The sequence below is a fragment of the Bos indicus x Bos taurus genome, chromosome 3 (genome assembly GCF_003369695.1).
Source record: "Bos indicus x Bos taurus breed Angus x Brahman F1 hybrid chromosome 3, Bos_hybrid_MaternalHap_v2.0, whole genome shotgun sequence".
NCBI classification, from domain to species: Eukaryota; Metazoa; Chordata; class Mammalia; order Artiodactyla; family Bovidae; genus Bos; species Bos indicus x Bos taurus.
The window spans coordinates 70,204,266-70,218,574 of NC_040078.1; the positions used below are offsets into that span (position 1 = coordinate 70,204,266).

The 14,309-nt window shown below is 41.3% G+C and overlaps 1 protein-coding gene across 2 annotated transcripts in view; it reads left to right on the top strand.

Moving 5' to 3' along the window:
• The first annotated feature begins 1,321 nt into the window (after positions 1-1,321).
• ERICH3 (glutamate rich 3) overlaps positions 1,322-14,309 on the top strand; it is a 120,021-nt gene continuing 107,033 nt past the window's right edge. For both annotated transcript variants that reach the window (XM_027536872.1, XM_027536873.1), the window contains exon 1: positions 1,322-1,733. In XM_027536872.1, the coding sequence (XP_027392673.1) occupies positions 1,711-1,733 (23 nt within the window). In that variant the 5' untranslated portion in view covers positions 1,322-1,710. The remainder of the gene's footprint in view (positions 1,734-14,309) is intronic.

Genomic DNA, 14,309 nt, shown 5'->3' on the forward strand with positions numbered 1-14,309 from the left:
ACAGTTAGTAAGTGCTCAATAAAAGACCAAGGAGAGCATTTAGTAAATACTCAGTAAAAATGAGAAGGAAATGGCAGCCCACTCCAGTGTTCTTGCCTGGAGAATCCCAGGGACGGCAGAGCCTGGTGGGCTGCTGTCTATGGGGTCACACAGAGTCGGACACGACTGAAGTGACTTAGCGGCAGTAGGAGCAGCAGCAGTAAAAATGAAACCATTTTGAAGAGATTTTTCTTTTTGCCTTCATTTATACTCCAAACAATTGTTACACTGCTGTTTGCCTCTGAGACTACTGAAAAATAATAGATATACATGTAGACATACACCATGAAATAGAGAAGCTCAGGTTCAAGTAGGAAAGGCAGCCACAGATCAGTAAGTAAGTGTGAAACAGATATGTCCAGGCAGAGTGGGACCCCAGAGGCAGGAGTCATAAACTCACCTGGAGATGTCAAAGAAGACAAGATTTGAGGTAAGAGTTGAAGGATGAATAGAAGTTTGTCAAGTTGTCAGGGTAGAAGCATGTTCCCATGAGAGGGAAAGTGAAAATTTGGTCTTGCTAGAGTTTAGGGTAGCAGAGGTGGAGAAAGTGGTCATAATGAGGTTGACAAAGGATGCTAGGGATAGATGATAAAGGGGCTTGAATGTCATGTGAAGCAGACTGGACTCTGACGTTCTTGGTGGGCCTTTAGGACGCGTGGGAAAGCAGAATGCCATTAATGAGATGATGCTTTTCATGCTGGTAAGTGTGGCTGAGCTAGAACTGAGATCCATGGAGAACTCAGTCACCTTGAATGTGTCCAACCCTGACTTATACAAGGCAAACCTGAGGCTGGAGGTCAAATTACCCAGTATAGAACCTGACAAAGCAAAAACAGGACTAGGAATAGCTCATCTGAATCCTAGGCTTTCAACTTCCTCCACACCAAGGCCCCCTTGAATAAACCCAGGCTTCTCTGTCTAAGCCTTGCATTTTCCCTACTAGATTCAAATACAAGTTCCAGGAGCCAGCATGCTTCAGTGAGGAACAGCATCTTTCCCACTTTCTGAATATCAGAACCCTCAGCCCTGTCTGCCAGAAGTAGTGACCTCAGTTAGGAGCAAGGTTGGGGGTTTTCCAAGGAGGAAATCCAGGAACAGCAATCCCTGGCAGTTGGAGAAACAAAATCAAAAGCCACAGCTTGAACTAACCCTCCCTTCCCAGGGCCTAGCAGAAAGCACACCAGCATAAGCAGGGCGTGTGTGTGTGTGTATGTGTGTGTTTTCATGTCGCAGGTGCCTAGGGAACCTGTCCGCATAGTGGGTGTGTGTGTTCAGATCGCAGGTGCCTAGGGAACGAGAGCCCTAGAGCTACAGAGCAGGGGCCTGGGTATCCTCTCACATCTGGGCCCAGTAAAAGCGCTGGAAGCTGGGATTCACTTCCACCTTCCCTGGGCTCGGCTCCAGCAGCGCTTGGGCTTCTCTAAATCCTCCCCGCTTGCCTTCCTTCCCGCCTTAGCAACCGGAGGACGTGGATACCGCGGGCGGGTGAGGCCTTGGGAGGCTGCGTGCAGCCCGGGCGCCCAGGGGCGGCGGCCCAGCCCCAGTGCCCCGCGCACTGGCGACCGCAGTGCGGAACCACCCGGCAAAGGCGACTGTAGCGGCCCCGGCGTGCACAGGTCCCCCGAACCCACCCTCCGTGCCCGCCGCGGGTCCAAAAGGGATCCTGCAAAAATGAGCCATTCTCACCCTGCTGGGTAAGTGACAACTGGAGCTTTTCCACGCCGCGGCAGGTGGCGGCTGCAGCCAGCGGCCCCTCCGCCCGTTCCTCCTGCTGCTGAGGGAAGGGGCGAGCGGGGAGAGGGGGCTGGGGAGAGGAGGAAAAGAATACGGATTCTGGGTCGCAGCGAGGATGGCAGACATCCCAGGCTTCGTATCTCCCCTCTCCCCTCCCTCACTTCTTTCCATGACGTTTACCCCCTTTGAAATGTTCACTCAGGAAGGATTTAAAAATGGATGTGAAAAATGCATACATTAAGCAAGGACATTAGCTGAGACCAAGAGGATCCTGCGTGATGGAACATACGTGTTTAAATACAAAAGCAAAGGTCAAAACATGCGCATTCGTTTGGAGAATCAAGGCTTAGAGATAAATTCTCACTGTGGCGTCTTGCATTCAAACGAGTTGTGCCACGCACTGAGGGAGGTTTCCTGTGAGGGTACCCCATATTTCAGGATTTTTATCTGCCCCATCTCAAAAGGATCATAGGGGTTTTAAAAAAAAAAAAATTGTGACCAGGGGAGGTGGTGTGATGCAGAAAGGCAAGAAGGAAGAAGCAAGAAGGGTGCCTTTGTGTTTACACATGATCTCCTGTTGTGTTGGGCAGGGTGACTCCTCGGAAGACATATTTTGGCAATTATTCAGTCTGTTTTAGAAAGTTAACACAGTCATTATTGGCTGTTGAAAAGAAAAAAATAAAACCAACCCCCAATGGATCTTGGTCCTTTTATTGGAAGAGAGAATATCCAGTTTCCTTTTGAATTAAACAATGTAATGCATATTAGATGTTTTTTTTTTTATTATGATACATCTAGTAAGCAGATAATATCCTAGTTGATCTTGCAACTAATTTGAAGATGCTTTCCTTTTTAATTGAATTTATTGCACATTTTCAAGAGCAGCAAATTAGCAGAGGACAACATATTTAAGATCATTTGGAGTTTGTGATGTCTGAAATACCACATTAGTCGCTGGGTTCAGGATTTATAGTCAAACTTAAAGATTTTGCTTTTTAATGAATTCTCTGAATGCAAGACATAAATGAAATTGTTTGAAAAAACTAAAGGCCTATAAGGTGCCCTGTTGGAAGTCAGTTTCAGAACTTTTTGGAAAGTGATGAAACTATGCCTAAATAAGCTTCCTATTTTATCTTAAATTGAGTTCAGTTTAGGTACTTGAGGGGATCCTCTGGTCGCTCAGATGGTAAAGAATCTGCCTGCAATGGGGGAGACCGGGGCTTGATCCCTGCGTCTGGAAGATCCCTGGATGAGGGCGTGGCAACCCATTTCAGTATTCTGAAGAATACTGAAGAATCAATGGACAGAGGAACCTGGCAGGCTGCAGTGCATGCGGTCGAAAAGAGTCAGACACGACTGAACGACTAACACTTAGGTACTTGAAGGGTTTGATGCTGAACTGTGCAGTTTTAGTTGCTGTGGGTCAGTGGGATGTAAATGGCACTATTTTTCTGCAGCTGCTTTTTGTAGTGTCCACATTCAGGAAAATGAATGTGTCAGTCATGGTTGTCTTCCTATGTTTTTCAAGTTTTTGGCTAAGTCAGAATCTGATTAGACCATTTAATCATCTATTTTCCAATGTGGAAAAACCTGTAGCTGCTGGCTAAATTGTGCATGATTAAGATTTCAGAAGCTGAAGTGAAATTTTTCTGAAGCTCGATTAGTTCCAAGCACATGGGAAAAATAGGAAAATGTGTGATCTAGTGAAAGAGTGTGCTTCATGGTACTCTGCAAGAAAGATAGCAAGATGCAATAATAATCGTGCACTAAAATTGTAGACACTGTGTCTCATTCATCTTTGTGCCCCCTTTGCTTATTCCTATATAAAGTAGTGCTCAACAGATGCTTGTGGAATGAATGATATCATCTGACAGTGCATCCAGTCTAGAGGTGGATGGATTCACAAAAGAAAACCATATAAGAGCTAAATATTTATTAAGTGCTTACCATGTGCCAGACTCTAGTCTACAGTTTTACAGGACAGACCTCATTAATCTTCCCACTCACTTCACGAGGCAGATTCTAGTAACTCTTCTTTTCACACATAAGAAAACTGAGGACTGAGAAGTTTTCAGAGATTTTACAGGTAGGAGGGGGTCAGGGCTCTAATAAAAAGCCAAGGAGTCCAGCTGCAGAGCCTGTGTGACTAACCTTTACACGATCTGCCTCTCATGGTCAAGAGCTGAGATGTGGGGGAGCCCTAAATACATGAAAATTCTCAATCAGATCAGACCAACCTCTGACAGGTGTTAGTGGTACATAGCTTTCAGTATTTTGATATAGAATTAGAAAATAATATTGTGATAGTGTCTATATGTATATATTTTTTGTTTGTACTTCAAAAATAAATGAAAACAATAAACAGAAAAACTCCAAATGCCTTAAAAGTCACCCAAGAATAAAATTATTCAAATTGCTAAAGTTTTCCCTCAATATAAGTAGTCATTATTTTTCTTGTCTATGCTACCATTTGGAAAGAATAAAAGTTCCAGTAGCAAATAAAAGGTTTCATTAAAGCTGAGAAAGTTTTCCATCATTACTGAAGCAATTTGTATTTATTACATTTTAAGATTTAAAGTGGTAATAAAATGTAGTTGTACAGCAAAACAGAAATTTGAAATTCCTAAAATTCCACCAGTCAATAAGATGCTTTCTCTTGGTGCTTGCTTTGAGTTCCACTGCTTCCTTAATTACAGCAGGAAACACTTGACGTAAAAATTGCAAAGGGCCTGGTACTGACTTTGTTCCAGTAGAGTTTGGAGTAAATAAAAATGGTCTTAAAAACTTCTGCCAAAGATGATAATAGAGACTTTGTTTCTGAGCTGCATTGTAATTTGGGGGAAGTCAACTATAACGTACTGTTTCTGGCAATGCCATCTCTAATGAAATTGTTTTAGAGTGGAAAATTTCAATTGATAGTCCCTCGAGTTTGTTCAATTTCATCCTGAGTTGCTATTTGTTTGTGTGGGTGTTTGTGGGTTGTGCTCTAGTCCTGGAGGTGGAATGGGGATTTTATACCCCTCAGTCATGCATGAGGATAAAATGATATGGCTCTTCTGACTCCTTCAAAGGATCATCACTGAATCCATGTGCAGTGGCTCCCTGTGTGAAAGATAAGCTTGGCTCTGAGTAGAGATAGTCACACTCATCTGTAAATTTGCTTTGAGGAACTGGAAGAATGGGAAGCATTATAGTTTATGAGAAAATAAAAATGCAGAAGATGTATGTTTGGAAAGATTATTCCAAGGTTTTGAAACTTTTCTTTTTTGGTTTAGACTTACTAATTTATACCGTTTAATGTGAAGATATGTTTCTATAGTAACAGAAGATGCTGAACTGTGATTTAGAAAGAATGATCATATCCTTAGTACTCTCAAATCACTCAGTTCTATTTCATCAAAGGCAGAGTACAAAGTGCTATGGGTAAAATTATCAATTTTTAGATAGTTTATAGTGTATATGTATATCCAAAAGATTATAAACCAACATGTCATTTACATATGGAATATCCATTGCATTTTGTCTCTGCCTTCTTTTTATCAATCCAGCATGGTATTTCTTGTTCTGTTTTTTAAAAAATGATATATAATTAACATACAACCTTATATTCTTTGCAGGTGTACAACATAATGATTTGATATTTGTCTACTTTGCAAAATGATCACCACAGATACCAAATGATCTCACTTATATGTGGAATCTAAAACAACAACAACAGCAACATGAACTCATAGATACAGAGAATAGATTGGTGGTGGCCAGGGGTCGGGGGTGGGGGAGCAGTTGGAAAATGGGGGAAGGTGGTCAAAGGTACAATCCTCCAGTTATAAATAAACGTGGATGTGATGTACGTCATGGTGACAATAGTTAATAATACTGTATTTTAAATTTGAAAGTGGCTAAGGGAGTAGATCTTAAAAGATACCACACATGTACATAATTTGTAACTATGTGTAGGGTTGCCTGTTAATGAAACTGATTACAGTATCTTTGCCTCACTAGCAAGTGTAGTACTTTGTAGGAGCATTCTAGTCTCTTTGTTGCTCACAACTCCTACCACCAAAATTATCTGTGGCACAGAATTTCAGACTTGAAGTAATTAAATATTTGATTTCAAATTGGGTAGTTTCTATTTACCCTCACATTAAATATTAACATGACTTCATGGAGTAAATTGTTTCTGGTTAAAGGAGGTGAATTCAACATGCTCAGTTGTCTTGGCTTCCTCTCTGATCATTTTGTTGCAGAGTTTGTTCTCTTATTTTTTATAGAAGAGATGTCATCTCTATCCCTTTGCTTAACAAACCTGTTCACATAACTAGATGGGAATGGAAAGGGATTTGTTATTTGTTTTATGCCTGCATGAGTGCGTGCTAAGTTGTTTCAGTCGTGTCCGACTCTTTGCAACCCTGTGGACTATAGCCCACCAAGCCCCTCGGTCTATGGGGATTCTCCAGCAAGAATACTGGAGTTGGTTGCCGTGCCCTCCCCCAGAGAATCTTCCCGACCTAGGGATCAAACCCCATGTCTCTTATGTCTCCTGCATTGGCAGGCAGATTCTTTACCACTAGCACCACCTGGGAAGCCTTATTTGCTATACAACATCACTCAGTTCTTTGAAGTTTTCAGAGATATATGACAAACATCACATAGTGATCTATTACCCCTTTTTTTCAATGATCTGTCAAATTACAGCTCAATTAGGTCCTCCTTCAGTTGTGCTGGAAGCAGACATTGGAAACTACTTGCAATCATATTTGTTGCCCAGTCAAAGCCATTTATTATATCAACACCTACATAATACTTCAAACTGTCCCTTTGTCTCACAAATGTTTTTCTAAGTTCAGTACACCCTAAGAAGACACCATATGGTGAGACGTATGCATTTCTTTTGTGAAAGTGGAAAGTTGATTACAAAACGGAAAGGCAGGAGCTGGCTCAACATGGCTTGGAGTGCATTTTTTAGACAGACCAGTATTAGGAGAGTATATGGAGGAAACTTAAGGGTCTAAAAATTGATTCCATTCAAACATTCCTTGCCTGGGTTCCCCTAGGAAATCTCTGGGTATCCCATGGGAGTACATATCCCAGTTTACAAACTTCTGGTTTAGCACACAGGGTGCTGTCAAATGAAGGCTGCGGTGTAGCAATCCACACTTCTTTCTCTCATTCCCTATTGAAGATCGGCATCTCTAAGCCGTTAGAAGTAGAGACTTCCCCCAAATTACTTTGGTTATTAATAACTATGAAAAGATTTTTGGGGAGACAAGAAAATAAAACATTTTAAATGTTCAACTGACTCATTGTGCAATTCTAAAATCAACCTGAATAATCCTGATCTGGGATGTTTATGTATTTTCAAGACTTTTGCTTTCCACAGATATCAGTTTCAATGAAAACTTCAGAATCTAGAATTTAGTACTGAAATAATCCTTAAGCTTTAGTTGCTGATTTTGGTACAAAACAAAAGAAGTAGTATGCACATGGAATCTTTGGATCTTTCCCTCTATGACTTACTCAGTTCCCCATACAAATAGTAGAAAATCATATATTCTTTGGAATGATTCCATAAATGTCTGTCAATTTAAAATAAACTGTCCAGTTAGGTGGGCTTAGGAACCAGAGATCAAATTGCCAACATCCACTGGATCATCAAAGAAGCAAGAGAGTTCCAGAAAAACATCTATTTCTGCTTTATTGACTATGCCAAAGCCTTTGACTGTGTGGATCACAATAAACTGTGGAAAATTCTAAAAGAGATGGGAATACCAGACCACCTGACCTGCCTCTTGAGAAACCTATATGTAGGTCAGAAAGCAACAGTTAGAACTGGACATGGAACAACAGACTGGTTCCAAATAGGAAAAGGAGTATGTCAAGCCTGTATATTGTGACCCAGCTTATTTAACTTATATGCAGAGTATATCATGAGAAACTTTGGGCTGGAGGAAGCACAAGCTGGAATCAAGGTTCCTGGGAGAAATATCCATAACCTCAGATATGCAGATGACACCACCTTTATGGCAGAAAGTGAAGAGAAAATAAAGTGAAGAGAAAATAAAATAAAAAGCCTCTTGATGAAAGTGAAAGAGGAGAGTGCAAAAGTTGGCTTAAAGCTCAACATTCAGAAAACTAAGATCATGGCATCTGGTCCCATCACTTCATGGCAAATAGATGGGGAAACAGTGTCAGACTTTATCTTTTGGGGTTCTAAAATCACTGCAGATGGTGACTGCAGCCATGAAATTAAAAGACGCTTACTCCTTGGAAGAAAAGTTATGACCAACCTAGATAGCATATTCAAAAGCAGAGATATTACTTTGCCCAACAAAGGCCCGTCTAGTCAAGGCTATGGTTTTTCCAGTGGTCATGTATGGATGTGAGAGTTGGACTGTGAAGGAAGCTGAACGCTGAAGAATTGATGCTTTTGAACTGTGGTGTTGGAGAAGACTCTTGAGAGTCCCTTGGACTGCAAGGAGATCCAACCAATCCATCCTAAAGGAGATCAGTCCTGGGTGTTCATTGGAAGGACTGATGCTGAGGCTGAAACTCCAGTACTTTGGCCACCTCATGCAAAGAGTTGACTCATTGGAAAAGACCCTGATGCTGGGGGGGATTGGGGGCAGGAGGAGAAGGGGATGACAGAGGATGAGATGGCTGCATGGCATCACTGACTCAATGGACATGAGTTTGGGTAAACTCCAGGAGTTGGTGATGGACAGGGAGGCCTGGCATGCTGTGATTCATGGGGTTGCAAAGAGTCGGACATGACTGAGCATCTGAACTGAACTGAAAATTTTGAAAAAGAGAAAAAAAATTAAGTTTCTGCATTCATACTGGTTTGCAAGTGTCTTTTGTCACTTTTCTTTAAACTTGAAATCCCAAACGATACATTATGAATATGATTTATATTTTTAAAGAGGATGAGGAAAGAGGAAAATCAGTTGAGGCATTTGGAGGAAAACCTTTTACACTACAAAAAAGGACATACATTTATGCTTTCAGTTACAATAAGATAAATATGAATGTGGACTTCTGAGGTGGTGCTAGTGGTAAAGAACCTGCTTGCCAATGCAGGAAATATAAGAGATGCAGGTTTGATTCCTGGGTGGGGAAGATCTCCTGGAGGAGGGCATGGCAACCCAGTCCAGTATTCTTACAGTTTCCCTTGCTTACTTGCCCCCTGAGCTAGGGGTGAGCTTGTTCCTTATATGGGGTGAGAGTAGGGGTTTATCCAGGGGTTGAGTCAGAGGGGTGGCTTAGATACTTTGCCCACCCCTTAGGTACTGTTGTGTGCAGGGGCATGTGCAGTACCCCACAGTCGCTCTGGGCTCTTCAGAGCAGCAGTTGGGTTTTTTGGTCTCTTTGTATCTTTTGTCCAGAATTTGACCCAGCTGCCGCAAGCATGTAGTTATTTTTCATCCCATATAGTTTCTTTGTATTTTGTTGCTGGAGGAGAGATGTGTTCAGGGGCAAGCACTGCAGCACTGCAACAAGGGCTATTGAACAGGACTTGGTTAGTGCCCTCAAAAGTAGGTTATTTGAGTGTTGGACACTGCATTTTGATTTTTTTCTTAGTTCCTTGTTTTGCCCTAGCTCCTATGGTTCACCCATATCAAGAATTACTGAATAGCATTGGAAAGGACTGATGCTGGGAGGATTGGGGGCAGGAGGAGAAGGGGATGACAGAGGATGAGATGGCTGGATGGCATCACTGACTCGATGGACGTGAGTCTGGGTGAACTCCGGGAGTTGGTGATGGACAGGGAGGCCTGGCGTGCTGCGATTCATGGGGTCACAAAGAGTCGGACACGACTGAGCGACTGAACTGAACTGATGGTATACAGAAAACCATTATTATACTTTATGAATTAAAATTTCAATGATAATTTTTACTACATAGTTCATTTGTATCTTGTGCTGGCTAAAAATTCAACCCATATGTGTGTGTGTGTGTGTGTGTGTATGTGTTAGTTGCTCAGCTGCGTCCAACTCTTTGTGATCCCATAGATGATAGCTCACCAGGCTCCTCTGTCCATGGAATTCTCCAGGCAAGAATGCCAGAGTGGGTAGCCTTCTCTTCTCCAGGGGATCTTCCCGACCCAGGGATCAAACCCAAATCTCCTACATTGCAGGCAAATTCTTCACCATCTGGGCCATCAGGGAAGCCCCAACCCAAATGTAATATGCATTATACCTTTGTTTCCAGCCCAGAAGAAGCCATTTGGTTCTTTCACTAGCCAGAGGCACCAAATCACTCTGTTTGTAGGGCTCCCAGTTAGGGAACACATCCTTCATTGACAAGACCATTGCTGTGCCTTGTTGTATCAGAAAATATATTTGAATTAAACTTATCCACCTGGGAGCTTGCCTTTCTGGATTAATGTCTTTCCAGAGAAAAGAGAAAAAGATGTGACAAGTACAGTAGCCACAGCTTGAAAAATCATGCTTTAGAGAGATTCTGGTCGATATTAGGATTAAAGGTTTTTTGAGAATCGTTGTCAAATTGTTTTTATAGTAAGCCACAAGAAATGTACTTAACAAGTGAAGAACATTTCAAGTGTAGGTGTATGGATTTGGATTTTTAAATAATTTCTCATTGTCTGGTGGGACCCCTCTCACTATTCCTCTTGTCTCCTGCCCCTTTTGTAAGGCAAACTCTTTTGTCTATGGGCAGATTACCGTGAGGTGCCATTTCTTCTTGTGCCCCATGCTCTGGGGACTGTCTTTGGAGAGTTTGATTATCCTCTTGTCATCCAACCCAGTTCCCTGCACAGATGTGGTGGGATCCAGGAGGTATCTGTTTCCTCTTTTGATGGATCATCAATGATCTTTTCTGTTTGTCAGCACAGATAATTCAAAGTCAAAGTGCAGTAGCTTGCATTTCTTTGAACCCAGGAAGCATGTTCTTTGTTACCTTTGTCTAAGTCCATGTTACCTACTTAAATCGATCATCTTTCTGGTTATAGCTGTGTCTGGGGCTAAATTTTGTCTTTCCCCTCCCTACAAATTTTTATGTTGAAGCCTAACACCCAATGCTTCAGCTATAACTCTATTTGTAAATGAAAGTGAAAGTGAAGTCGCTCAGTGGTGCCCGACTCTTTGCGACCCCATGGACAGTAGCCTGTACCAAGCTCCTCTGTCCATGGGATTTTCCAGGCAAGAGTACTGGAGTGGGTTGCCATTTCCTTCTCCAGGGAATCTTCCTGACCCAGGGATCAAACTCAGGTCTCCTGCATTGTACACAGACGCTTTACCCTCTGAGCCACCAGGGAAGTCTTTAAAGAGTTAATTAAGCTGAAATGAGGCCAATGGTGTGGGCCTCAATCGAGTATGACTGTGGTCCCTATAAGAAGAGGAGATTAGAACACAGACATGTACATACAGAGAGAAGACCATGAGAAGGTATTGGGAGAAGATGGCCATCTGTAGGCTCAAGAGAAAGGCTGGGGCTTATCCTTCCCTCGTGGCCCGCAGAAAAAATCAACCCTGTTGACAACTTGATGTTGGACTTCCAGCCTCTAGAACTGTGAGACAGTACATTTCTGTTTAAACCATCCAGTCTGCAGCACTTTGTTATGGAAACCCTAGTACTCTTGCCTGGAAAATCCCATGAACCGAGGAGCCTGGTGGGCTGCAGTCCATGGGGGTCGCTAAGAGTCGGACATGACTGAGCGACTTCACTTTCACTTTCATGCATTGGAGAAGGAAATGGCAACCCACTCCAGTATTCTTGCCTAGAAAATCCCAGAGACGGGGGAGCCTGGTGGACTGCTGTCTGTGGGGTCTCACAGAATCGGACACGACTAAAGCAATTTAGCAGCAGTAGCAGCAGCAGCGGCACAATGATACTACCTGTTTGCAATTCCTGATGCTTTTTTTTTTTCCCAACTTGGTCCTTCTAAAGCTGAAGATGGTTTTTATGACGTGTAGGATCACTGAAAATAAGTGATTTAACAATATGAGGGTCATAGGGAGTGGAGATTGCAAGCCAGAAATTCAAAAAGGGAGATAAAATTGAAAGCAAACAGAAAATATGATTAAAGGACTAAGTGAAGAGAAATAATTAAGGCGATAAGTCAATGATCTCTACTGGTAAGTGTTGAGCTTCTCTTTTGTTAAGTCTGATTAGTAATCAAATTAGTCCCCACCTCTCAGTGTCTGATACTACTTGGGATAGAAAATTGAACATTTGAAGCTGGTGATCCATTTTTCTATGAAGGTTATTATTTTCTTATAATAGTAATAAACATTTATAAATTAATGAAAATTCTTAGGGCAAAATATTGAAACAAGAGAAGACACAGCAGGGAACTAAACAGACAATATAAATTGCACATAGTAGTTACGAAACAGCATTAAAAGCTAAGGATTTTAAATTGAATTGAATCATAATGTTTTATAGTAGCAGTTAATTTGGCATTCTCTATATACCATGGATGATAATATTTCATATTTGTGAATATTATGTGGCTCTCATTTTAAGAAGTTTTCTCTCTTCATAGCTTGCTCCAAGATATTTACAATAATATTGTTTCTGTTGCTTAGATTCAAGTAAAACTAATCTGCTGTAAATTCGAATAATAGACTTAGAAAGGATCTCAAATCTCTTGGTACTAGTGACACAATAGATTTTTTATTTTCCCTCTAATACTTATCTATATTTTGAAATTTTTCAATGTGGAAAAATTCAAAGAGGGAAATGAAAATTGCTTGAAATCCTCCCATCCATAAATAATCATTTTGGTCATTTTCTTCTTCATTTTTCTGCAGAATATTCCTATTTTTAAGTGATACTATCAAAGCTCTCTTTTTTAAAAAAGCTGTTTCTAAGACTCTGCTGTTTTAAAGTACCATAAGGGCACTGCCCTCATAGTGTTCCAGTTGTCTTCCTACTTCTAACTAAACTGCAAACTCTGTGAGGGTAGAGACCACACCTCTCTATGTCTTGTGTTGGTCCAGTATCCGTAGAATTTAGCTCAGGAATTGCTGACATATGTCAATTGTTTTAATGACCATTTATGGTAAATTCCAAGAGTACATTTGCTCATCAATTCAATTAATATTTGCTGAGTGCTTACTATGGTTATCATATTCAGCACACACTTAGTTCCAGAAAGTCATTTGAGTTCTAGAAAAGACCAGAATAGTATGTTTTATTTTTAAGAAAAGATTTAAAAGTCACTGACCTTCCTTAAATTTTGCCATCCTTGGGCAGCAGGGTGATTAGTAGGTATCAGACAGGGATATTTTCACTGGCAAGTAACAGAAAGCCAAATTGGCTTCCCTGGTAGCTCAGATGGTAAAGAACCTGCCTGCAAAGCAGGAGACCCGGGTTGGATCCCTGGGTCAGGAAGATCCCCTGGAGAAGGGAATGGCTACCCACTCCAGTATTCTTGCCTGGAGAATTCCATGGACAGAGGGGCCTGGTGGGCTACAGTCCATGGGGTCACAAAGAGTTGGACACAACTGAGTAACTAACACTTCCACTTAAACTGTAACAACACTTACTGTTTGTTTCATAAGTAGCTGGGAGGTAGGTGATTCTATTTTATCATATCAAGGTCCTTATTTAAAAATTTTTTTGGTCTTTTCCTTATGATACCAAGATGACCATCCTAGATCCATGTACAATAGCTTTATAAAACCATTCCAAACTGAAAGGAAAAATACAGATGAAAAAAATGACTTTTTCAGTTCTGATGAGGTGGATGAACCTAGAGCCTATTATACAGAGTGAAGTAAGTCAGAAAGAGAAAACAAATATCATATACTAATGCGTATATATGAAATCTAGAAAGATGATACTGATGAATCTATTTGCAAGGCAGCAATGGAGATACAGACATAGAGAACAGATTATGGACACAGTAGGGGAAGGAAAGGATGGGACGAATTGAGAGAGTAGCATGGAAACATATATATTACCATATATAAAATAGATAGCCAGTGGGAATTTGCTGTATGATGCAAGGAGCTCAAACTGGTGCTCTGTGAAAACTTAGAGGGGTGGAATGGGGTAGGAGGTGGGATGGAGTTTCAAGAGGGAGGGGCTGACTGTGGCTGACTCTTGTTGATGTGTGACAGAAACTGCACAATATTGTAAAGTAATTATCCTCCAATTAGAAATAAATAAATTTTTAAAAATACAAAGGAAAGTAAAGAAAAAGATGGCTTTCTTTTAATCTGGGAGGAAAACATTTCCAGAAGTTTTCATTAGACTCTCCTTTATATCTTGTTGCCCAAGATTATCATTGATGCCACGTAGGCATCAATGAACAAGCCTACTTACTACAGTGGGAAAGAATAGGTTTGACTTTCCTAACATCTGTGGGCAATAGGCAAGAGAGAATGGTTTGGGAAAGATTTCTAGGAGCCAGTCAACAGTGTCCAGTGCAGAGCCTCCGTAATGAGCTGTCTGGCTCGGGATATGGGTAGTCTGAGTTGAGATTTGCCACATAGCTGCTGTATGACCCTACGTAAATTCTCTGTCATGTCTCTGACTTGTTTTTTTTCATCCTTGTGGAACATATGTC